General features: G+C 39.9%; 1 protein-coding gene across 2 annotated transcripts; it reads left to right on the top strand.

Annotated features, from left to right (window-relative positions):
• Positions 1-26,427, top strand: p2ry2.S (purinergic receptor P2Y, G-protein coupled, 2 S homeolog). Of its 2 annotated transcripts, XM_041584626.1 has the most exons (3): positions 1-206; positions 900-975; positions 23,651-26,427. In XM_041584626.1, exon 3 carries the CDS (start codon positions 23,674-23,676, stop codon positions 24,721-24,723), a length of 1,050 nt encoding a protein of 349 aa, XP_041440560.1. In that variant the 5' UTR covers positions 1-206; positions 900-975; positions 23,651-23,673; the 3' UTR covers positions 24,724-26,427. The 2 variants fall into 2 exon arrangements, with proteins under 2 accessions (XP_041440560.1, XP_018105906.1); XM_018250417.2 differs by lacking the exon at positions 900-975 and having other exon boundaries at positions 2-206.
• The last annotated feature ends 247 nt before the right edge of the window (positions 26,428-26,674 follow it).

The raw sequence follows: 26,674 nt of genomic DNA, 5'->3' as shown, positions 1-26,674 counted from the left end.
AGGAGGAGGAGAGCAAGTCTGGGCTGGTCACACAGATCATGCTGCTTACTCTGTTGTAGACTTTGGATCCAAAGCAGAGACTCAGTCCCACTGACAGAGAACCCACTACTAGGACATGCCATCTGCCTCAGGTTGAATGCTTGTTAACCAAAGCCACTGACGAGGGCACTGCCCAGGTCTGCCCGGGACTTCACTTCTTCTGCAGAGTAAGTGCTGAGTTTTCCCCTAACCTCACACTACCTGTCATCTCAAGCTCAAGGGCTCCAATGCCGCCTCTTCAGATTAGATCTGATTTATTATTGGCACCTTAGGGGGCACAGATATAGTTTTTGTTCCTTAGTGGGATCTGAGTGGGCACTGAGTGGGCAGAACCACTTATCATTGGCATTTTGTTTGGGCACTGCCATACTTTTTTTTTTTTAAATCTATTGTGAGATGAGATTCACTAGTAGCAATTGGTGGTTATAAAGTGATGTATATTATACTACTAGATCTGATCTATTGTGGGTGCCATAGGGGGTACTGACAGTTTTAGGAATTCCCTTTGGGCAGTTTGTGAGTCTGTGCTGATATGTGAGCCCATGCCCTGTGTATATATAACAACACAACTCTCAACGCTACAGTGCGACGGGGATAAACCTTATCCAGCATCAGATTGCAGAGGGAATAATAGTTCTTCCTTGGTTGAGCATTAATAGGAACAATTAGTGCTAATGTTTTTACAACACACTCCATTACCCCGTTACCAAGACTTTGTGTTCCTAAAAGCTTACAATCTAAAACAGGAGACAAAGGCACAAGTAGGGACTTGCCCAAGTTCACAGATCAAATACAGGAACCTTATACCGAACTCCGATGTTGCCCAAACTTCCAGACCAGCCATTGCTTTATCCCTACAGATCAGTTCTGACTTCTGAACTTAGCTTTAAAGATTCGTCAGAGAGGCATTATACAGGATTTAAAGAACAAGAAATGGTGAGTTTGGCTTTTTTTGGTGGAAAAGACAAATGTGCTTCAGTATCTGCTTCTTTTCCAGCAGAGAATATACTGGGTCAAGGTGCTAATGCCCCAAACATTCAGGGGCAGATTTACTAAGACTCAAATTCAAATTTCAAAGTTGGGATTTTTGGCAAAAACACAAAATTTAGATTCAACCATTTAAATTCACCAGCTCGAATTTGAATTCAAATATGAAATTTATTACAGTCAGACCCTTCAAAAATTCGTACTGGAATATTCGCCACCTAAAACCTGCCCAGTTTACGTAGAAACCAATGGCAGAGGTTCCTTGAACTATTTGCAGATGTCAATAATAGCAATGAGCAAAATTTTTGTCGCACGTCAAAAAAACTTTGACACGCAATAGTCGATTATTTTCGGGGCTTTGAATTCGATTCGAATTTTCGGGTCGGGACTATTCATCCGTATTTAAGACTTTTTTTTCCTAAAAAATATACTATTTGAAATGTGAATAAAATCGAATTTATTAGAGTTTAAAAAAAAATCACATTATTTTAAAATTCTACCTTTGATAAATCACCCCTTCAGTGTATAGAGTGCGTGAAGGAACATAAATGGACCCCTTTTTAACAAAAAGTATTATATAGTTGTGGTTAAAATCAGACTCTCATCCCCAAAATTCAACCATTTTCTCATGGGCGAGTTGGGGGCTAAGTCTCCCCAATCTAATACCAATGACTTTCCAGAAAATAAAAAGATGGTGGTATTATACATGGAATCAGCACTTTATTTATCCTGCTGTGTATTTTAGGGTATTATATATGGAATTTGCTCTTTTATTTATCCTGCTGTGTGTTCTGGGGTATTATACATGGAATTGGCACTGTATTTATCCTGCTGTGTGTTCTGGGGTATTATACATGGAATTGGCACTGTATTTATCCTGCTGTGTGTTCTGGGGTATTATACATGGAATTGGCACTGTATTTATCTGCTGTGTGTTCTGGGGTATTATACATGGAATTGGCCCTGTATTTATCCTGCTGTGTGTTCTGGGGTATTATACATGGAATTGGCACTGTATTTATCTGCTGTGTGTTCTGGGGTATTATACATGGAATTGGCCCTGTATTTATCTACTGTGTGTTCTGGGGTATTATACATGGAATTGGCACTGTATTTATCTGCTGTGTGTTCTGGGGTATTATACATGGAATTGGCCCTGTATTTATCTGCTGTGTGTTCTGGGGTATTATACATGGAATTGGCACTGTATTTATCCTTTCATGTGTTTTGGGGAAATAGTATATGGAATTGGAAAGTAGTACAGTTTGTAACAAACTGAACTTGATATAGACAAAATGGAACATTAAAAGGAACACTAAAATTCACAAACCGGTGAAAAATTTTCAAAGCGCATTGAAGTCTATGGACGTCAAAAAAAAAAATTCCAGGAAACGATTTTTTTTCGCTCAAAATGCATTAGGGCTCTTACAGACAGCGTTTTTACCCGCGCTCCCCTGTGTTGTGCTTTCTTCTGTTCAGCCGCAGGGGAGCGCAGGAGTAGACGCACTGAATTATTGTCAAAAGAGCTGTACTCTACAGACGTATGTATACGCTAAATGCAACATGCTGCGTCCCATTCTGCGTTTGGCGCTTATATGTGTTTGTGTGAGTACAGCCCTTTTGACAATAATTCAGTGCGTTTACTCCTGCGCTCCCCTGCGGCTGAACAGAAGAAAGCACAACACAGGGGAGCACAGGTAAAAACGCTGTCTGTAAGAGCCCTTAATATCAAGGGGCGTTTTTTTCTTATGGCGACTTTTTTGTCCAAATGCATTAAAGTCAAAAGGTGTTTTTTTTGTCGCGGAAACTTTTTTGATGCAGAAAATTTTTTTTGTTGCAGCGAATTTTCAGCAGTGAAAACTTTGGACCAATATCAGATCAAGTGTATATGGAATTGCTGCTTTAGTTGCTCTTTAAAATATTGATTCCTGGGTGCAAATGATCTGCACTGTACAACTTTTTCTATATTGGGGGTTTAATGCTGTAAGCTCAGCCCCCCCCCCTGCAACCTACATCATGTCTGGGGACCCAATAAAACAGCCTTTTCTATGGTTTAGTATGGCAGAGAGCCCCCCAAATATTGCACCTGCCCCTGTTCTGCAGCACTACACAAGAGAGGTATATAGAAAAACCATTGTGGAGGACACTTTCTGAGCCTCAGGGATTTCAGCTGGACAGCATTAAATGCTTATAAAGGTTAATTTTAAGGTCAACTTCCCCTTTAAATGACAAGACAACTCCATGTGACCTCAGGCAAGACACTCCGTAACTTAAACTGTCAGTTCTATGGGGCAGGCAAGTAACTGCCGGCAGAGCTGCTTATTCACAAGGGAACTACAGGCTACAACCCACACCATGTGGCAGAACCAGCTGATTCACTGACTTCAGCTACAAGAGATTCAAGAGTCAGACCCAGAGAACAGAAAGCGGCAGAGAGAGAAAATGCGTTCAATTGAAATTATAATTACAAATAACAATAAACCCAGTGAAAATGAGGAATGAATGTATATTGACAAACCTCCCGTTTTCGCGAGACAGTCCCGATTTTGACAGCTCAGCCCGCAGTCCCGGATTGTTATTGATATGTCCCGACTTTCTCTTTGATCTCCTGCTCTGAACAGCCAGAAAAAGATACAACGTTTCTAACTTAATTGGCTTTTGACAGAGAGCCCAGAATAAGTGGCAGGTGCACTTAGATACTTTTGTAATAATTTAAGATAAGCAAAGAAACAATTGTAACAATTTAAGTTAAGCAGGTTTCTTGGGGGAAACTGTGACTTGCAGCTTAAAGGGCATTAGCAAAACTGTTATAACACATAAAACCTGACCCTAAAACCCCCAGAAATGTGTTTAAACTTTCCATAACTTGCCAAATTGTGTAAAATGGACATTTTCTTTTAATATGTGCAAAAGAAAAGGGTTTTTTTTTGTTTTTTTTGGATGGAGTCCCCCTTTAATAAATCGTCGGTTGGGCAGATTTTGTTTTTTTTTCTTTTGTATTCCCTTTGCCGTGTTTTGGAAACAAATGTAGATGGAGTGCTGCATCTTGGGAATAATAATATTAATCAAATATATATAGAGATTCTATTGAGTTGCAGGGAATCCCATGAATATTCAGGGTTGGATCTGTATTGTCCCCCTGAACAAAATTGACCATTGTCCATATATGCATTTTCCTTTCAGTTGCATTTCAGGAGTGAGAACCTGCAGTGCAGTGCAGCCATAGCCATTACACCCACAAATAGTTTTCAAACTGAAAATTTGTGATGAATGTGGCAAAAAAAACCCCTGTTTTCAGGTGTAGTTCCCCTTTACTAATTAAATCTGCGTGAGTAGCTCTATACACACAGTCTGACAAATGATTGTAACTGTCACTGCTCGCTGGCCAGCCCCTTGGTGGAATGTTTTGTTGCACAGAAAGTTTGAATATGTCCCCATAGTGTATTTAACCCTTAAATGTCTCCTGCGCTTTTCTGTAAATAGCTTGCCGTTCTGGTTCAGAGACGCTGCATTGTGTGTGTATATATATATATATATGTACAAAAAGAGATAATGAAGGAATTAATTATAAAAAGATTAAGGAATAGTGAGAAAATTATATATATATGAAATAATCTTGGGTAATATAGAATATGATGGGGGGGTTGTACTATATTATGACACAATACAGAGGCATGGGGCTGTGTTTGCAGGAGCTGAATTGTCAGCAAAGAAAAGTCATATGCACAATTTTAATTTTTGGGGTCCCTACAGGTCACATATGTAAATCTACACATACTGGGGATCAAACTGTGCATTAGAAGGAAATACCAAAATGGAAATAGCAAATACCCGTGTGCATTGTATGTACCCGTGTGCATTGTATATACCCATGTGCATTGTATATACCCGTGTGTATTGTATGTACCCGTGTGCATTGTATGTACCCGTGTGCATTGTATGTACCCGTGTGCATTGTATGTACCCGTGTGCATTGTATGTACCCGTGTGCATTGTATATACCCGTGTGCATTGTATATACCCGTGTGCATTGTATATACCCGTGTGCATTGTATATACCCGTGTGCGTTGTATATACCCGTGTGCATTGTATATACCCGTGTGCCATTGGTATATAACCCGTGTGCGTTGTATATACCCGTGTTGCCGTGTATATACCCGTGTGCGTTGTATATACCCGTGTGCGTTGTATATACCCGTGTGCATTGTATATACCCGTGTGCATTTACCGTGTGCATTGTATATACCCGTGTGCATTGTATATACCCGTGTGCATTGTATATACCCGTGTGCATTGTATATACCCGTGTGCGTTGTATATACCCGTGTGCGTTGTATATACCCGTGTGCGTTGTATATACCCGTGTGTCGTTGTATATACCCGTGTGCGTTGTATATACCCGTGTGCATTGTATATAACCCGTGTGCATTGTATATACCCGTGTGCATTGTATATACCCGTGTGCATTGTATATACCCGTGTGCATTGTATATACCCGTGTGCATTGTATATACCCGTGTGCATTGTATATACCCGTGTGCATTGTATATACCCGTGTGCGTTGTATATACCCGTGTGCGTTGTATATACCCGTGTGCGTTGTATATACCCGTGTGCATTGTATATACCCGTGTGCATTGTATATACCCGTGTGCATTGTATATACCCGTGTGTATTGTATCTACCCGTGTGCATGTGGGGTGGATGCTGTATGACTTTACCATGGTGTAGATCGGGGCTGTTTTTCAGAGGGTCATTTAAGGGCACAGCTGCAAGTGCAGTGAAATGGGAAACTGTTGCATTTATTGACGCCATTCAATACAGTTCCATACATCCAAATACGCTCTAAATGGCATTGTGTCCAACCTCAGGGCTGCGAGTATTTACCATACAGTCACATGGGGGCCCACATCTAGGCCAGCAGCTGTAGGGGGGCCTATATAGAAAAAAACTGCTTTCCAAAATAATGTCAAAGACCCCTGCTGGACACTAAGGGGGTTTATCAGAATCCAAATTTTCTCATGTTTTAAATTGAAAAAAAGTCCCATTAAGCTAGAATCCACGATTTACCATTATCTATTATTAAAAAAAAAAACCACACAAAAATCTGCAACTTTTTCAGAAAAGTCATTATTTTCGTGAAATCATCCAAAAAGCCCGAAATGTTCGGATTATCTACGAGTTTTTAGCATTCGGACTTTAATAAATAACCCCCTAACAGTTGCATTTGTGATGGGAGTTGTCTGGTGGTACTGGCCATGTGCTGATCGCCGGTGGATGAGGAGGGAGCTGAGATTCATTGCCACAGGCAACACCCCAACTAAATGGAGCCCCAATTGTGCCTGTTGTTTCTTGGGAACCCTGCAGCTACTGTTACCCAAAATGTGGGTTGTGTCACTAGCAGACTTGGTGCTTGGCTTTGGATTTGCATCTGATGCACTCGGTTTGTAACGGCCCCTAAAGTATAAGCCCCCCTGCCACAAACCTCAGCTGCTTTAGAGCCCCTAGGTAGATGCTGCCCCTTGGACTCCATACAAACCTTGTGCAATTCAGCACTGAAATCCACTCCGTGTGTCTGAACTTGTGCCAATTCAATAACAGACACTACAGAGGGCAAATCTGACTGGAGGGGCTGTTCCTCACCCTGTACTAATACACAGGCCAAAAAAACAGCCCCGTCTGAGATTAGCCTTAAAGGGATTGTTCACCTTTGAGTTAACTTTTAGTATTGTAGGGATGTGTAAAATAGCCACCCCTAGTTAAAATTGTCAGGCAATTCCCCAGTATTCTAGACGCCTAAATGGGTCCTAATGGGGACTTGTGTTAATGCTCTGCCTTAAGCTATGTCCTGGTGTTCTCAATAATGACCAGTAGATGGCAAAAGTATAAAACCCTTTGAAGCCATGCGCTCAGGGTCCATCTTGTGCTGGCTCTAGTCTGAGCAGGCAGGCAGAGCTCGAGTGGATCCTAGACAGGTCAGGTCTAGTAAGGATAGGCTACTCACCTTAATAGGTCACTCTAGGAGTGACAGATAGACAGGATACTTAGCTTAGCAGCTTGAGGCTCCTCCGAGGATTGTGAGTTGCAGGTTCCACTTAGGGAAAAGGCTGAAAGCTGGGTGTACCTCCTCAAGGCTGCATTCATTGTTCTCATTCCCGAGGGAACGTATTTTGACCAAAGGTGCTGTGAGTATTGCCTGTTGATCCTGTATTGCTTATTGTACACTCCATTGAGGATTGTATGTTCAATAAAGTTATATATATATATATATATATATATATATAAGTTATAAGAACCACCCCAATTATTGCACCCTGAATACAGTTACAGTTGCACTACACCCTGCCTCCACAGTATTGGGAGTGGAGCTCATAGTCAGAGAAAGGTGCACTCAATTTACTATAGCGCTACAGTATGATGTAGAGAGGGATATTCTGAGAAAATTCACAATTGGTCTTCACTTTTTATTAATTGTGGTTTTTGACTTATTTAGCTTTTTATTCAGCAGCTCTCCAGTTTGCAGTTTCAGCAGGCCAGTTGCTAGGGTCCAAATGACCCTAGCAACCATGCATTGACTTGAATAAGAGACTGGAATATGAATAGGAGAGGCCCTCCGGGTCGAGAGGGGTGAAGGATCTCAGAAATGGAGAGCTGCTCCTTTAATTTTTTCTCTGCAATATTGAATTTCTATTATCAATTGGTCACATAACCCAGGTTTTTTTTTTTTGCAGCTTCTCTTTTCTCTCCTTTTCCGGAAAAGCCTTGAATGGGGAAGAGCAACTGTACAGTTATGTGAATAAATCATTCTCTGTTTACCAGGAAACTAATATTCCTTTGAAAAAAGAAAAGAAAGCTCTTTGTCCGGCTTTATAATGGACAAATAAAATGGGCTGATAAATAAGCAGCAGGGTGTCCCAAGGGAATAGGCAGCGTATATACAGTTATGGGATCCATTATTCAGAAACCCATTATCCAGAAAGCTCCGAATTACGGATAGGCCATCTCCAATAGACTCAATATTAGGGATGCACCGAATCCAGGATTCGGTTCTGGATTCGGCTAGGATTCGCCCTTTTTCAGCAGGATTCGGATTCGGCCGAATCCTTCTACCCGGCTGAACCGAATCTGAATCCTAATTTGCATATGCAAATTAGGGAATGGGGTGGGAAATCGCGTGACTTTTTGTCACAAAACAAGGAAGTAAAAAATGTTTTCCCCTTCCCACCCCTAATTTGCATATGCAAATTCGGATTCGGTTCGGTATTGGGCCGAAACTTTTGCGATTGATTTTGGTGTTAGGCCAAATCCAAAATAGTGGATTCAGTGCATCCCTACTCAATATTATCCAAATCATCAAAATTTTTCAAAAGTATTTCCTTTTTCCGTGTAATAATAAAACAGTAGCTTGTACTTGATTCCAACTAAGATATAATTAATCCTTATTGGAAGCAAAACCAGCCTATTGGGTTTATTTAATGTTTGTATGATTTTCTAGTAGACTTAACGTATGAAGATCCAAATTACGGAAAGATCCATTATCCGGAAAACCCCAGGTCCCAAACATTCTGGATAACAGGTCCCATACCTGTATTAGGTGCCAGAGCCGTGCTGCCTCTGTAATGGATTCTCAGCTCCCAGGGATATATTACGTTCTGTTCTTCCAGAGAGGGTTCTCAAATTTAGAAATGATCACTTTATACTCTGATTATTCTCTGCTACACGGGCACCCAACCCAGATTAAAGGGCAGGTTCACATTTATAAAACAAATAATTTTTAAAGGGGTGCTTCTCCTTTAAGTTAACGTGTAGTATGTTATAGAATGGCTAATTCTAAGCAACTTTTCAGATGGCTTTCATTTTTCTTTTTTACTGTTAATTATTTAACTCCTTCTGACTTTTTCCAGCTTTCAAATGGGGGTCACTGACCCCATCTAAAATCAAATGCTCTGTAAGGCTACAAATGTATTGTTATTGCTACTTTTTATTCCTCATCTTTCTATTCAGGCCTCTCCTATTCATATTCCAGTCTCTTATTCATATCAATGCATGGTTGCTAGGGGAATTTGGAACCTAACAACCAGATGGCTGAAATTACAAACTGAAGAGCTGCTAAATAAAAAGCTAAATCTATCAATCACTTCTCTTTCATAGTTAATATTATTTGTCTTGAGCATTACATTCCTTCCATTGATTATTTAAAGAGATACACTAATCACATGATTTTCATTCAATTTTAACCCAATGTACAGAAATTATATTATGATAAAGGTTTCCTTTTCTCACAGCCCATTATTATTTGGTTTGGAAAAGCCTATGGCCGTGTATTGTTTGAGTTATTAGGGCACATGTATGTCTGCAAGTAGATGTTGCAACGTTTTATCCCATTGGTTGTCTGGCTTGGCTTTAGATCACAGCTCTGCTGAAATTCCTGTAAATCCTTTATTATTAGCCCAGATTGCTCATTCAGTACAGTGTTATCTGTGTGTGCTCATTGAATTCAGCTTCTGACAGGTTCATTCTTGTGCCCGTGGAAATATGTTGGTGAATTCGGCTTTAGCTGCGACTGTGTTGGGTAAGTGAATCCCATGCCGTGTATTCTCCATTGGCTGTTGGTTTATCAAATCAATCTACTAAGGCGTTGATTATTGACTGGTGGTAACTGGTTCCAATCTGTTCGTTCAATAGAAAAACACAAAGCAAAAAATGTGGACACTTGCAGTTTAGTGAAAACTGCTTAAAACTGGCAGTTGCAGCCGCCTTCACACCTGGGCGGTTGAAAATACCACAAGTGTAGGTTTCCTAGTTACACCATCCCTGTAATCACAGTGTCAGGTTCATTTGCCTCTAATTTATTGTTTCATCCCACCCCCCACTCACTTTCCTCTGCTCATAAACTGCTTTATCCTCTCGAGTGGCTGAAGAACCTGGTGTGCGGATGTGTGGGGGCCAGTAAGGTACGACCCACCTCTTCCGGACTTTTTACATTCGGCAACAGAAAAAAATAATAACATTGGGATCACTGGCCTTCCTATATATTTATCTTTACTCCCTATTAATAACATTGGGATCTCTGGCCTTCCTATATATTTATCTTTATTCCCTATTAATAACATTGGGATCACTGACCTTCCTATATATTTATCTTTATTCCCTATTAATAACATTGGGATCACTGACCTTCCTATATATTTATCTTTATTCCCTATTAATAACATTGGGATCACTGACCTTCGTATATATCTATCTTTATTCCTTATTAATAACATTGGGATCACTGACCTTCCTATATATTTATCTTTATTCCCTATTAATAACATTGGGATCATATCACTGACCTTCCTATATATTTATCTTTATTCCCTATTAATAACATTGGGATCACTGACCTTCCTATATATTTATCTTTATTCCCTATTAATAACATTGGGATCACTGACCTTCCTATATATTTATCTTTATTCCCTATTAATAACATTGGGATCACTGACCTTCCTATATATTTATCTTTATTCCCTATTAATAACATTGGGATCACTGGCCTTCCTATATATTTATCTTTATTCCCTATTAATAACATTGGGATCACTGACCTTCCTATATATTTATCTTTATTCCCTATTAATAACATTGGGATCACTGACCTTCCTATATATTTATCTTTATTCCCTATTAATAACATTGGGATCACTGACCTTCCTATATATTTATCTTTATTCCCTATTAATAACATTGGGATCACTGGCCTTCCTATATATTTATCTTTATTCCCTATTAATAACATTGGGATCACTGACCTTCCTATATATTTATCTTTATTCCCTATTAATAACATTGGGATCACTGATCTTCCTATATATTTATCTTTATTCCATATTAATGACCTTGGGATCACTGACCTTCCTATATATTTATCTTTATTCCCTATTAATAACATTGGGATCACTGACCTTCCTATATATTTAACTTTATTCACTATTAATAACATTGGGATCACTGACCTTCCTATATATTTATCTTTTTTCCCTATTAATAACATTGGGATCACTGACCTTCCTATATATTTATCTTTATTCCCTATTAATAACATTGGGATCACTGACCTTCCTATATATTTATCTTTTTTCCCTATTAATAACATTGGGATCACTGACCTTCCTATATATTTATCTTTTTTCCCTATTAATAACATTGGGATCAGCTATAATTGTTACCGGACAGGCTGGTGATATACTAGCCAGGTGGCAACCATAGTTGTATATATTGCGTCAAGCACCTACTAAGCACAGTTTGCACACGGTTTAGGTGCAGCAAACAAAGAAGTCCAGGCAATAACATCTCCTCAAGGCAAATTCTCTTATATGCACCTGCCTTGTACTTTGCACCTTGCACTTTATTCAGCAAAGCGGATGCAACTTGGTACAAGAGGTACAGAAGAGGGAATATTTATGCAATTACATTTGGGAATAGCATTTGGGTGCACACACTTTGCACTGTCCCTTATGTTAAAAAATAATCCCTGCACTTTGCAAAGAGCACTTTAAATGTGAACCACCTCCCCAAATGCCCAAGGGATTCTCCCAGTGAATAGAGTCCCCCTATATGATATTGGTATATTCGCTAGTTGGCCAGGAGACCTATGTTACTGGCCCCCACCCCACAAAACATGCAGCAACTCAGCATTACTTACTTACTCTCCTGGGCAGCTATACCCAGGCACCCATGGAATTGGGTGCCTATAACATGACAATATTTTTTATTTCAGAGGGATACATCTCCCTGTAATATTTATATATATATATTCCATTGAATAAACCTATTTTACATGTCCCACAGATTCCCTGGGGTCAGTCACCGGCAGAACATTATCTATTGAACTAGCACAGTCAGTCATTGCCCTTTAATAAAGTGACCTGTTGGGGGAGGGGTGTAGCTAGAGGACTCGCAGGGTCCTTACATACAGAGCACCCATTGTCCGACTATTTACCTTACGTTTGTGTTTATGCCGGATGCTGGGTGGGAGTCGCACAGTAAATCTTTGGTCCCTTTGTCATTGGGAAATGTTCCCCTGATGTGTGTTTATCTTATGAGCAAGTCTTGGCAAACAGAAGCTTGCTGTGTCGGTAGCAGAGCTTACACCCTGTAACCAAGTGTAACTACATCCCATTCATCTGTCTTTACTGTATGTTCAAATGCAGTCATGTTTAAAGCAGAATTACCCCTTAAAAAGGTAACGCCCATGTTCAAAATGATTCCAATTAATTAAAACGATTAATTCCAATAAAATATAACAATAAACATATTGCTAGACTGTTATCCTACATCCAATCATAAGTTCACTTCCAGTTTTCAAATAAGGGGGGCAGTTAATTAATCATTGATCTTGTTATTGTTACCGTTCATTACTTTTTTTCATACTGTCTTTCATTACTATTTTTCTATTGAGCCCCTCTCCTATTCCTCTTCCAGTCTCTTATTCAAACCACTGCCTGCTTGTTAAGGTTGTAAACAATATAACCATCAGGGGGTTTGTGCCCAGCCGCGGGGGTAATCACCTTTCTCACATCTTTCCTAAGCAGAAGAACATCAGAGCAGCCTCTTTGTTTCTCCTGACAACTTCCTTGACTACTTGCTGGTCAGACTGGTGGGAAACTGACCAGCAGGTGGCGCTGTTGTAACAAAATTCATTCATATTAACACTACATGTATCCCTTAATATCTTGGAATTAAAACAAAATAAATAATGAATGTACATTGCAAAAGTGCTTAGAAAAGCCCCCTCATCAATTTTACATTCACTTGTTTAATGGTTTACTTATCCTTTAAGTGTAAAATGAAACCGTTCGTCAAATTCACAGGTCAACAAAGACTCAAACCTATAGATTAGCCCCTATAGGGAGAACACAGCTCAAACAGCCGGTTTACCAGGGCTGAATTGAAGAACAGATGTCTATTGCCCTTTTAAAATGATTTTTTTTTTTAGTATGATAGACCTGAGAGTGTTGCTGAGAGGTAAAACTGCAACTGCCGTAAATTTGAGTTGACTTTTCTAATATCTTTTCTGAGCAAAGCAACATCAGAACAATCCTTTGTTTTCCTTCTGATTATGTCTCTCCGACTGCACAGTGAGAGGAATTCACCAGCAGGTGGTGCTATTGTTACCCAGCGCCGATTCAGACCTAAGCGCCGCCTGAGGCGGCTCCTGCAATGCCGCCCCCCCTCGCCGACTTACTTGTCGGGAGGGGAGGCAGGAACACTAATGCGGAGAGCGCAATTGCGCTCTCTCGCATTAGTAAAGCCGAATTTCCGGTTTAAAAACCGGAAATTCGGCTCTTAAAGGTGCAGGAGCGGCTTTTTGCCGCCCCTGGAAACCGCTTCGGCGTTGCCGCCTGAGGCGAGCGTCTCAGCTCGCCTCATTGGCGGCGCGCCCCTGTTGTTACCAAAGACATTCGATTAGCAGTTAACAAGCAGCTTAAATGCTTTAAAACAAAAATATAATTGAAAAAGTGCTTGGAAAAGCCCTCTGAACATGCTCATATTCATTATTTTCAAGGTTTGCATTCGTATAAGCAGTAAGGGTCTGTGCAGGCAGGGCCGCCATCAGGGGGGGACAAGCATACCAGGCCCGGGCATGAAGGGGGGCCCGGCAGCGCTGCATTTTTTGAAGATCCGGGGCCCCCTTACGAGTGCCCGAGCCGTACGTCCTCCCTCTGCGTTGCCGAATGCGGAAGTGCCGAAGCCGATGCGCCGAAAAGACCCGAAGTCACGGAAAAAGCCGAAGTCCCAAAGCGCTGAAAAGACCCGAAGTCACGAGGTGCCGAAAAGACCCGAAGTCACGAAAACAGCCGAAGCCGAAGTCCTGAAGCGGCGCAAAGACCCGAAGTCACGAAAGGAGGCGAAGTTGAAGTAGTGAAGCCATGAGTTCAATTCTACTGACACCAGTTTGTGTATTTTTTTTCTTAATCCCCTGGCCACCAATGTATTATTTTAATATTCTATAGGCCCCTGCCACCAATCTTTTTGTAAAACATGTTTTTTTGGGGCCCCAATTTTTTTTTAACTTGTAAGGGGCCCCTTGCCACCAATGTTTTTTTTAAAAAAAAATTTTTGGGGCCCCAATTTTTTTTAACTTGTAAGGGGGCCCCTGCCACTTTTTTTTTTTTTCAAAAAACTTTTTTTTTTAAATTTTTTTTTGGGGCCCCAATTTGTTTTTAACTTATAAGGGGGCCCCTGCCACCAATTTTTTTTTTTCTGTTTTTTTTTGTTGGGGCCCCAAGTTTTTTTTAACTTATTAGGGGGCCCCTGCCATCAATGGTTTTTTAAAAAAAACATTTTTTTTTTTACATTTTTTTTTGGGGGACCCCAATTTTTTATAAGGGGGCCCTGACCATCAATAGCTTTTTATAACTTGTGTGGGGGGGGTTACTTTTTTAGCACTGATGTCTGTGTGGTCTTTTAACTGCGATGTGGAGTGGGCGGCATATGGGGTGGAGCTTGGTCATCAGTGTGGGCGGGGCCCAGGGGGCCCCAAAAATTTTGTTGTACGGGGCCCCGTGATTTCTAATGGTGGCCCTGTGTGCAGGCAATGATGCCTGTATGCAAACTATGTGGCTCTCAGCAAAGTGATACAGAGGGATTAAATCACAAGCCCAGGTCACTTGGATCCATTTGCCAATAGGCAGCTCTATGGAAACAGTCCCACCAGTTCTGAGTGTGTTTCGGATTATTTGCATAGTGCAATGCACCTGCTGGGAATGAGACATGAATATTTTAACATGGACTATGCTGAGTTAGCAATGCATTCAGCTCTAAGTGAGTGATGGGTTTACGTGTGAAAAGAAACCAGTTTAAAAATAGTTTAGATAAATGGCAGCTTCCACGTAAATATAAAAATAGAAATATACAGAGAAGGAGTGTTTTGCACACAAGGTAAGGAATTCAGAGTATGTAGAGGGAATCAACACGCCATTGCCTATTTTGTTTTTTAAATATCATTCTAAGCCCTATGTCCTGAATAATAACACGTTCTTACTGGGTTCTTACATGTTCTTACTGGGTATATAGTTAAGTGCAAATGCAATTTCTATTGAAGGAAGTTCTGTGACTTTTCTGTTGTCTCGTTCCGACTCATAGGGTTAAACTCCACCAGCGCCTTTGTCGGATTGTGTCGGAACCACAAACACATGCGACAAGTCAAATGTAGGTCCCCTGGGTCAAAATTATGGGACTGATAGAAATTTCTGATGCCTGGGCGCACATTTACTAAACTCTAGTGAAGGATTCAAAGTAAAAAAAAACTGAATTTCAAAGTTTGTTTTTGGGTACTTCGACCTTCAACTACGACTTTGACTTCGATTCGAACGATCCTACTCTGTTTCAAATGAAAGTTCTATTCTAGTCTAAAAGGGGTGGCCTCTGGTGCGGTGATACTTTTTTGGGGAACAATTTTCCATTTACCACCACTATGTGTAGTCTATCCTTCAGCCAGTTCTCTATCCAGGTACAAATACTATGTTCCAGGCCAACATTCCTTAACTTAACCAGTAACCTTCTGTGTGACACTGTATTAAAGGAAAACTATACCCCCCCAAACAATGTAGGTCTCTATAAAAAGATATTGCATAAAACAGCTCATATGTAAAACCCTGCTTCATGTAAATAAACCATTTTCATAATAATAATTTCCAGTAGCATGTGCCATTGGGTAATCATAAATAGAAAACTGCCATTTTAAAAAATAAGGGCCGCCCCCTGGGATCATACGATTCACTGTACTCACAAACATACCAACAAACCATACATGTTAGGTCACATGAGCCAATTAACAGACAGAGTTGTTTCTTTTGCTTCCACACTTCTTCCTGTTACAGTTAGAGCTGCAGTATTTCTGGTCAGGTGATCTCTTCCTGTTACAGTTAGAGCTGCAGTATTTCTGGTCAGGTGATCTCTTCTGTTACAGTTAGAGCTGCAGTTTTTCTGGTCAGGTGATCTCTTCCTGTTACAGTTAGAGCTGCAGTTTTTCTGGTCAGGTGATCTCTTCCTGTTACAGTTAGAGCTGCAGTATTTCTGGTCTGATGATCTCTTCCTGTTACAGTTAGAGCTGCAGTATTTCTGGTCAGGTGATCTCTTCCTGTTACAGTTAGAGCTGCAGTATTTTCTGGTCAGGTGATCTCTTCCTGTTACAGTTAGAGCTGCAGTATTTCTGGTCAGGTGATCTCTTCCTGTTACAGTTAGAGCTGCAGTATTTCTGGTCAGGTGATCTCTTCCTGTTACAGTTAGAGCTGCAGTATTTCTGGTCAGGTGATCTCTTCCTGTTACAGTTAGAGTTGTAGTATTTATGGTCAGGTGATCTCTGAGGCAGCTCACAGACCATCACGAAATGGTGGCTCAAGGCAAGAGATGTAAAAGGGCAATATTTACTTAGATATATATTACAGTTTGGTAAGATTCTTTAATATGCCACTTAATATGATATGAACTATCTGTTGCTTAAGTGTTCATTTTGGGGGTATAGTTTTCCTTTAAATGCTTTAGCAAAGTCTAAGTAAATCACATCCACTGCCATCCCAGAGTCAAGGTTTTAGCCTATGGGGGACCTCCTAGAACCTATTAGAAGTCATTTGGTGGACTTTGAAAAATCTTTTATTTTTTTTGGAGAATACTTCGATTTGATCGAATACGATCCATATTCAAATCGATAGATCGAATACGGCCTATTCACCCGAAGTTTAAAAATTTTTTTTTCAGAGGGATACATCTCCCTGTAATTAATATATATATATATATTCCATAAATTTTTTTTTTAACAAATTATGATTGGTCTTTTTTTATTCGAATTTCTAAGTGATGGGAGTTTAAAAATACTCCCATCACCTCAAAATTCAACCCTTGATAAATCTGCCCCTTAAGGTAGTGTCATCCATATTACAGAAAGACCCATAATCTGGAAAACCTCAGGTCTGGATAACAAATCCCATACCTGTAGTATTAATTTTTCATAAGGTACAAGTTCCTTGTCTTGGCTTTACTTCTATCCCTGGGGATTAGTCAGGGATCAATAGAATAAACCACCTCCGAGCAGGAATAATATTGTTATTGTCTGAGATTTGCACACTGTGACCTTAATGTGTGACAGGTCCTGTAACCTCTTAATGCCACAAAGGATATTCAGCCATTATACAAATAAGATAAACCATTGAGGTGAGAGTCGTTTAAACTTTATTTAATTTAAAGATTACACATTGTTTCTGGAGTGATTTCCGACATCAATGGCATCTACTTTCCATTCATTCCAGAAGGAGAATGATTTACAGGACCCCCCAGGATATTCCGCGGTCTCCCGGAAGGCCAGTCCGACCCTACTTAAAGTCACGCAACTTTAAGGGGCAGATTTATCAACGGTCGAATTGAAAATTAACATTTTTACATTCGAATTTCGAGTTTATTTTAGTATAATTCGACTAGGGAATAGTCCAAATCAGATTAGAATTTTGAAATTTATAATGTACTGTCCCTTTAAGAATTCGAATTCGACTATTCGCCATCTAAAACCTGCCGAATTGGTGTTTTAGCCTATGGGGGACCTCCAATTTTTTTTTTTATTCGAATTTGCAGCTCAATCTTATTCACCCATTTTTAAAAAATTCTATTGTTTAATAAGTTTTAAGTGGTTGTTTTTTTTGAATTACCAGTTCATTGGAGTTTTTAGAAACTCCCATAAACTCGAAATTCAACCCTTGATAAATCTGCCCCGAACTGTCTGGACGAGCGAAGGCAGCAATGTTAATTCAATCATTTTATTCTGTTTATCAAATTTGAATATGTCAATAAGGGTTCGGACAGGGCAAAAATTTGATGGATTTGGTGCATCCCAAATTATTTTTTAATGCACATGTACCATTTTCTAAAGCCATAACTGGTTGCTACGGTATTCCTTAAAGGAGAACTAAACCCTAAAAATAAATATTGTTAAAATGTCCTATTTTATACAGTGAACTTATTGCAGGAGGCTAAAGTTTCAGCTTGTCAATAGCAGCAATGATCCAGGACTTCAAACTTGTCACAGGGGGTCACCATCTTGGAAAGTGTCTGTGACACTCACATGCTCAGTGGGCTCTGATTGGCTGTTGAGAAGCTAAGCTTAGGGCTCGTCACTAATTATCCAGCAGAAAATGAGCTTCCCTGGCTGTAATATAAGCTGATGCTACAGGTTTGCTGATTATTCAATTCTGATGCTAATTGCACTGGTTTCTGTGCTGCCATGTAGTAATTATCTGTATTAATTACTAATCAGCCTTATATTGTGACATTTCTATTCTATGTGTACTGTATATTGTGAGTGGGTCCCTAAGCTCAGTAAGTGACAGCAGCACAGAGCATGTGAATCAGTGAATCAGCAGAAAAGAAGATGGGGAGCTACTGGGGCATCTTTGGAGACACAGATCTTTACTGCTAAAGGGCTGTGGTTGCCTTGGGCTGGTAAAGAAGCACAAAACATCATGTACAACATTTCTAGCTACTTCTTTAGTTAGGCTTTAGTTCTCCTTTAAAGGGGTGGTACACCTTTAGGTTATGTTTTAGTATGTTATACAATGGAGTATTCAAGCGAATTTTCAATTGGTCTTCATTTTTTTTATAGTTTTTTTTTAATAAGTTCCCTTCTGACACTTGCCAGCTTTTAAATGGGGGTCACTGACCTCTTCTAAAAAAACAAATGCTCTGTAAGGCTACACATGTATTGTTAATGCTACTTTTTTTTTTAACTTTTTTTTAGTATATTATAGAATGGCCATTCCTAAGTAACTTTTCAATTGGTCTTCATTATTTATATTTTTATTTTTTATAATTATTTGCCTTCTTCCGACTCTTTCTGGCTTTAAAATGGCTTTAAACAAACAATTGCTCTGTAAGGCTACAAATGTATTGTTATTGCTACTTGTATTACTCCTCTTTCTATTCAGGCCTCTCCTATTCATATTCCAGGCTCTTATTCAAATCAATTCATGGTTGCTAGGGGAATTTGGACCCTATCAACTAGATTGCTGAAATTGCAAACTCGAGAGCTGCTGAATAAAAAGCTAAATAACTCGAAAGACATGAAACTAATTGCAAATTGTCTCAGAATATCACTCTCTACATCATACTAAAAGTAAATTTAAAGATGAACAACTTCTTTAACTGCTCATTATATTGATAACTGTAATAATGATAATGATAATGATAATGATACCTACGCAAGTGGAGCAGACATTGTTAGGCGTGAGGGTGGTGGTGGCAGGGCTGGTGGCTTTTGGCCATGGTTATTTGTGGTTATAAATAATTGGTTATTACAAGGTTTTATGCCCTAAATTTATTGGGTTCGCATGGGCAGCGTGAGCGATCAGAAAGTCTTTGTTAGATAAATGCAATAAAAGAAAGAAATGACTAAAGGAGGAGCTTTATCACATATGGCAAATAGATGTCTCCAGGCTTGAGCAAATATTGATTGAATAAACAGTTAGGAAAGAGTTTATTAGTGTGGGTGGGGAGATATTTGGCCCGGGATAGAGTAGATGGATAGTAGATTTAATGTGAGTTATGGGGTGAATGAATCACTGGAAAAAGACACCGTACTGATTCTGCTAAGAGAGTCATGTGTTGTTCAGGGTATATTGTGTATTTTATCATTAAAACGAAAAAGTTTCATTTTTATAACATTTCTATGAAATCGTGATCTTGTGTTAAAGGGGCAAACCCTTTCTAAACCCTCCTTAAAGGATAAATAAACCTTTAAAATAAGTGAATGAGGAGACTATTCTAAGCACTTTTGCAATGTACATTCATTATTTATTTTATTTTTTATTCCAAGATATTAAGGGATACATGTACTGTTAATATGAATGAATTTTGTTACAACAGCGCCACCTGCTGGTCAGTTTCCCACCAGTCTGACCACCAAGTAGTCAAGGAAGTTGTCAGGAGAAAGAAAGAGGCTGATGTTCTTCTGCTTAGGAAAGATGTGAGAAAGGTTTCTAATTTTATTCCTAAGCAGAAGAACATCAGCCTCTTTCTTTCTCCTGACAACTTCCTTGACTACTTGCTGGTCAGACTGGTGGGAAACTGATGCTGTTTACAGCAGATATTGACGTAAATTCTGTTTACACATATACTTTTCTTAGAATTACAGGTGGAGTTCCCCTTTAAAATGATAGTAAACTGCATGAAAAAAATACAACATATTTTCGCAGGTATAATAGTTCTGAGTTTGATACCAGAAGAATTAGTCACTGGAATGCTTGCCGGCCACTCTGTAGAATGCTGAGCCGCACTTACTGATACGCTGCCTGTAGGAATGTGGCCCTTTATATGGAGAGCTCTTTATTATAGGAACAAAATATTGATTCCCCAGTGTAACGTTTATAAAGCAACAATTAAAACTGGTCAGAGTTTGTAAATTCCTGCCCCTGGGGTGTCACTCCGCATCTTGGGCTGGAAGGATTTAACATTCAGAATTAGGAAAAACACCAATTGGGACAAATTTACTAAGTGGCGAAAATTCGCCAGCGACGGCTTCTCCGGCAGCGCAACACTTCGCCAGGCGAAAATGCGCTCAGACAACGCTAATTCACCAACATGCGAAGTTGCGTCCAGGGCACCGAACACTGGCGAAGTTGCTCTAGCGTTAATTTGGCAAGTAGAGCGAAGTTACGATAGCGTTGGCTAATTTGCATACAGCCGAAAGTTAAATGGACGTATATATTGCAGTAAATACATTACATTACACAAGCCCAGGGAAGCTTAATAAAATAAAATAAAGTTATTATATTGCCCTACACATGAGCCCAGTGTATAGTTTATGTGCCATATGTTAGGAAATGTAGGGGGGAAGGAGGGTACCCCACAAACTGTTTCGATCTTTTGCAGCCTATCACCCTGAAAAAAGGAAAAGACAAGAGCGTTTTTTGGGACTTAGAACATTTTTCAACAAAATTTTGAGGAACTCCTATCTACTCTATTACACTTCGACTGGTCTGAGGCGGTGAAGGAAAGTCTGGCACAAGAGCTAACGTTCCTTAAAATCCACATCTTAGTGAATTTGCTTAGCTACGTCCCTTCGCCAGAGCGCAACTTTGCCTGGTGATTGCAAATAAGCGCCAGCGTCAGTCTCTTTTGCTAGCGAAGTTACGACTGCGCCCGTTAGTAAATCGGTGAAGTACCAAAATGACGTCACGCTGGTGAATTTTCGCAAGCCTTAGTCACTTCGCCCTTTAGTAAATTTGCCCCATTGGCTCCAATGCATTTGTGCAAAAAAAAATATCCAGACTTCAGTGTATATATTGTATCAAGTCCAGACTGGGACTCACAGCAGTCACACACACACAGGGATTATTTATAAAGTTCTGAATATCTGAACTTCGAATAATTCGTAGTTTTCAGAGGAAAAAAATAACTTGAGTCCGAGGGTCTAAAAACTCAGAATCCGCAACCCCTGCTTCTAAAATCTCAAGGTCCTGCATAAATCAATGGAGAAGGTCCATTGTCCATGTACCAATATTCAATGAGTTTGTGGTTTCTGCGCAAAAAACTCCGAACAACTACGAAAAAAATCGTAGTTTTTGCACAAAACTCGGGAACTATTCAGAGTTTTCCAGACCCTATTTTTTCAGGCTTTTTTCTTTATAAATAAGGTCCAGACGGGCTATCAGAGTTGCTCGGATTTCTAACATAGAAATACTGAAATAAATTCGGACTGTGATAAATAACCGGCACACAGAGTAGGAGAGCGTTTTGTGACAATACATGTACATTCCTTGGCCAGAAAACACGATTTATAACAAGCAGCAGGAAACATCTTATTTTATTAATGAGGAAATGCACAGTTTTGTTTCCCTTTATTTTCCCAGGCTATACAGAGCCCAGCTCTTAGCTGCCATGTGTTTGTTATTCCTTTGCTCTCACCCATATCACAAGCATTGTAAAACGCCTGACGTCTTCTATATAAGCTTGTAAAAAATGTCAGTTCCGTGTTAGTTCTCTGTGGGGAATGTTTCCTGGCACTGAAACTGGGGAATTCGGGGTTCTGATGTCCTTCATAGATATCTGGGCACAGCAAGATGTTGCAGAACTGCAAATAAAGGTGGGAACGTGAAAGTTTATTACAAAACCACTGATAAGTGAAAGCGTGGCATGAATATACACGTCACTGCCTATTTACTGCCCTTTCTTCTGTGCCCTAGTATTTAGGTCAGAGTTGCTAGGGAGCATCCCATTTCTTGGCACTAAATTGTTTAGCCTGGTGGCACTTGGGAAACAAAAGTAGATGCTTTTACTTTTTAAAGCCTAACTAAAGAAGTAGCTAGAAATGTTCTACATGATGTTTTGTGCTTCTGTACCAGCCCAAGGCAACCACAGCCCTTTAGCAGTAAAGATCTGTGTCTCCAAAGATGCCCCAGTAGCTCCCCATCTTCTTTTCTGCTGATTCACTGATTCACATGCTCTGTGCTGCTGTCACTTACTGAGCTTAGGGAGCCACTCACAATATACAGTACACATAGAATAGAAATGTCACAATATAAGGCTGATTAGTAATTAATACACATAATTACTACATGGCAGCACAGAAACCAGTGCAATTAGCATCAGAATTGAATAATCAGCAAACCTGTAGCATCAGCTTATATTACAGCCAGGGAAGCTCATTTTCTGCTGGATAATTAGTGACGAGCCCTAAGCTTAGCTTCTCAACAGCCAATCAGAGCCCACTGAGCATGTGAGTGTCACAGACACTTTCCAAGATGGTGACCCCCTGTGACAAGTTTGAAGTCCTGGATCATTGCTGCTATTGACAAGCTCAAACTTTAGCCTCCTGCAATAAGTTCACTATATAAAATAGGACATTTTTAGCCGTATTCATTTTTAGGGTTTAGTTCTCCTTTAAGCCAAACTCATCTATGCCCAGGCACATGCAAATGCAGTCCACTTCTGGATAAACCCCACAAAAAATTTCCCAGCTCAGAATTTTATACTTCTCTAATGTATTCATATTTCCTTGTTTAAAGTGGAAGATATGTGGGCTGATATTACATTTTTAGAGCAAGGGCATATTTTCCATTGGGTGAAAGAGGAAGATTTAGCAAAATGTGAACTCTATTTTCCCCCTTTGATAACCATACCCCTAAAACATACAGAAATCTATAGAGTTCCCTTCTGGCTCTGTCTTCTTACAACGGCCTTGACTGTGCCCCTGACTTCAGCTGTACATGTAATAATCATGGGTCTTAACTAAGGTTATATGGATCCCAGAGAACCCAAACTATGCCCCATATTAGGTCTCTGAAAACAGAATCCATGGGTTTAAACACCAATGGTCAGTAAACAATAGCCAATCTATGTTCTTCAAGGGGAACATGAGGGTGCCGGGTGTAGTAGTTTGGCAAAAAGGTCTCGAGCCACCCATATTTATGACAGCTTACAAGTAGCCACATCACCGGCTCCTGATGAGTTTGACTCTAGTGTGTGTAAATGTGATAAGGATATTTAAAGGAAAAACTTGCCTAAATAGCTCAGCAGTAGACATATTGGACAGTTTGGGTGGTGAGAAGGTATGGATCCTAATTTGGCTAACCCTATGTTTTTTGTAATTTTCAGGTTAAAACAACAAAACGAGAAAGATGAATGTGTTTGAAGACCCAGAAAATTCAACGTACAAATGTAAATTCAATGAGGATTTTAAGTATGTCCTCCTCCCGGTGTCGTACGGCATTGTATTCGGTGTGGGACTCATTCTGAACATTCTGGCCCTGTACATCTTCCTGTTCCGCATCAAGCCCTGGAATGCCTCCACCACGTACATGTTCAACCTGGCCATTTCCGACATGATGTACGTCATCTCCCTGCCCCTGCTGGTCTACTATTATTCCCAAGGAGACAACTGGCCCTTCGGCGTGGCCTTGTGCAAAATCGTCAAGTTTCTCTTCTACACCAACATGTACTGCAGCATCTTCTTCTTGCTCTGCATCAGCATCCACCGCTTCCTTGGGATCTGCTACCCTATGAAATCCATGGGGTGGTTAAAGGTGCGAAACGCTCGCATTGTTTCTGTGGTCGTCTGGGTTATCGTTTCCATCTGCCAGTCGCCTATTTTGTACTTTGTTACCACCAGCACCAATGGGGATAACACAATCTGCCATGACACTTCCAGTGTAGATCTATTTGATGACTTTGTGGTCTACAGCTCAGTCAACTTGGGTTTGCTTTTCTGCGTCCCCTTCACCATCATCATTATCTGCTATTGCCTAATGACGCGGACTCTAATGAAGCCCTCTGCCGCCACCGCTCAGACTTCAGCTTCCAAGAAGAAATCTATTAAAATGATTATCATCGTCTTGATGGTCTTTATCATTTGTTTCTTGCCTTTTCATGTCAACCGAACCCTTTATTACTATTTTCGCAAGCTGGACCTTGACTGTGCTACATTGGACGCGATTAACTTGGCCTATAAGGTGACCAGACCCCTGGCCAGCGCCAACAGCTGCCTTGACCCCATTTTGTACTTTCTGGCTGGACAGACTGTTAGAAGAAACATCTTTTCCAGAAATGGACTCACCAAAATGAAGAACAAGTTCAACTCCTATGTTGTAGAGAACAACTGGAGCACAAATGCCGCTGTTCACTCCAACAGCGAGGCTAGGCAGAGCACAGCAGTAATTAGCAGGGTGTAATTAACCAACTAATTAACCAGAAACATTAGACATATGTGTAGAAGGTAGAATAAAAGTGAATCTGGCTGTAGGTAAATCTACATATACCAGTTGCTTCATGCTACAGTAGCTTTTGGTATAGCAACCTCCATGAGGTAACATAGCGACACATGAATATGAAGGAAACAATGACTTTATGTATGGGGCAAAATATAATGTAACATTTCCAGATATTTTAAATATATAAATATTACAATTTAATTATAATTAAGAAAGCTTGGGAAAGACAAGGGCTTCCCTAAGAACATTAATAGTCTGAGCTTTCTCAGCTCAGGGGATGGGTAAAATGCATCAGAAAGACTAGTAACCAAAGGAAAATAATCAAGTAGAAGAAGATAGTGTGTGATAGATATGGGACTCCCCTGAGCATGAAGTTAGATGGAACATCCATCATCTGAATTAAGGCACTTAGGGAATGGGCAGACCAGATGGGCTGATAATCAAAGAAAGAGAACAAAGTAGAGGAAGATAGACTGGCATAGATTTAGGGTTCCACTAGTCTGCTCTCAAGTAGTTACGGAATGGGCAACACAGTCTCCAAAGAAAAATAATTTAGGAGAGAAAGATAGTCTGGGATTGATATGGGGCTCCACTGAGCATGTAGAAGGATGGACTATTTATAGTCTGCTCTCAGTCAGATAGGGAATGGGCAGCACAGATGGGTCAGTCTCCAAAGAAAGAGAATTCGGGAAAGAAAGATAGTCTGGGATTGATAGGTGGATCCACTGAGCATGTAGAAGGATGGACTATTCATAGGAGTTAGGGAATGGTCAGCATAGATGGGTTGGTCTCCAAAGAAAGAAAACACAGTAGAGGAAGATAGTCTTGGATAGGCACAGGAATTCCCTGAGCATGAAATAACATGACAGGTTATGGAATAAGCTACAGTTCACAGGTAACCAGTGAAAAAGACACCACTGGTTACACAAAGCTTAGGATAGTAACATGAGGTAGTAACACAATAGTCTTATCTTCTGCAGGGAATGAGTATCCCCAACTGGATAGTAGCCATGCACAAACAAGATGGCTACCTACATGTCAAGTAGACTTCAGATTGCAGTATTCTAAATATCAAATGAAGTTGTTATTTTAACAAAACCCTGCTTAGCACTCTGAGAGGGAGAGTCCTAGAAGCCCTCAAGGCATTTATCGTTCTTGAATTCTGATTACTGACCTTATTTAGCATACAGTCTAATAATCTTGTATTTTAGTATTAAACTTTCATTTCAGTTAGAGGACAAACCCCAGAGTCTCAGTATTCACAAGGGGACAGCAAAGCTGATGTTTATACTTAAAATACAAGAACCAGTGAGGTCCGGGTTGGTGGGTTCAAAGAAACCAATGTTCATTCTTCAGCCCCCGGAGGACAACACAGACTTACACTTTAATAGTTGCATTTGTGCCACAAGCTGGGCCACTATCTGTGTCTCCATAAAGGAGACTGTGCCATTCCAAAGCCTGTAACAATGTAAAGTATTGTACTACATTTTATATTCTTGTAAATATTCATATTTTACTGATCTGCACATGTAAACAAGAGGGATCGTTATGTGTCCAGAGAATACTAATTTATATTAAACCTTATTTTAGTTTATAAAAAAAAGCTTTTATTTTCTGATATAAACATGTTTTATCTTTTATATTAAATTGAAATAGGTGAATCTATTCTGGCTTTTGTTGTTATTATTCTGTGTGTTTTTTTAACAGTTTTTAAATTTTGGATATGTGCACAAATCCCTGCTACCATAACCATGTCACCATAACCCTACAACTATAACCATGTCACCATAACCCTACTACTGTAACCATGTCACCATAACCCTACAACCGTAACCATGTCACCATAACCCTACTACCGTAACCATGTCACCATAACCCTACTACTGTAACCATGTCACCATAACCCTACAAC

The sequence above is a fragment of the Xenopus laevis genome, chromosome 2S (genome assembly GCF_017654675.1).
Source record: "Xenopus laevis strain J_2021 chromosome 2S, Xenopus_laevis_v10.1, whole genome shotgun sequence".
Lineage (NCBI taxonomy): Eukaryota > Metazoa > Chordata > Amphibia > Anura > Pipidae > Xenopus > Xenopus laevis.
Note: the sequence above shows the minus strand (reverse complement) of the source record. Positions and strands in the feature narration are given on the sequence as shown.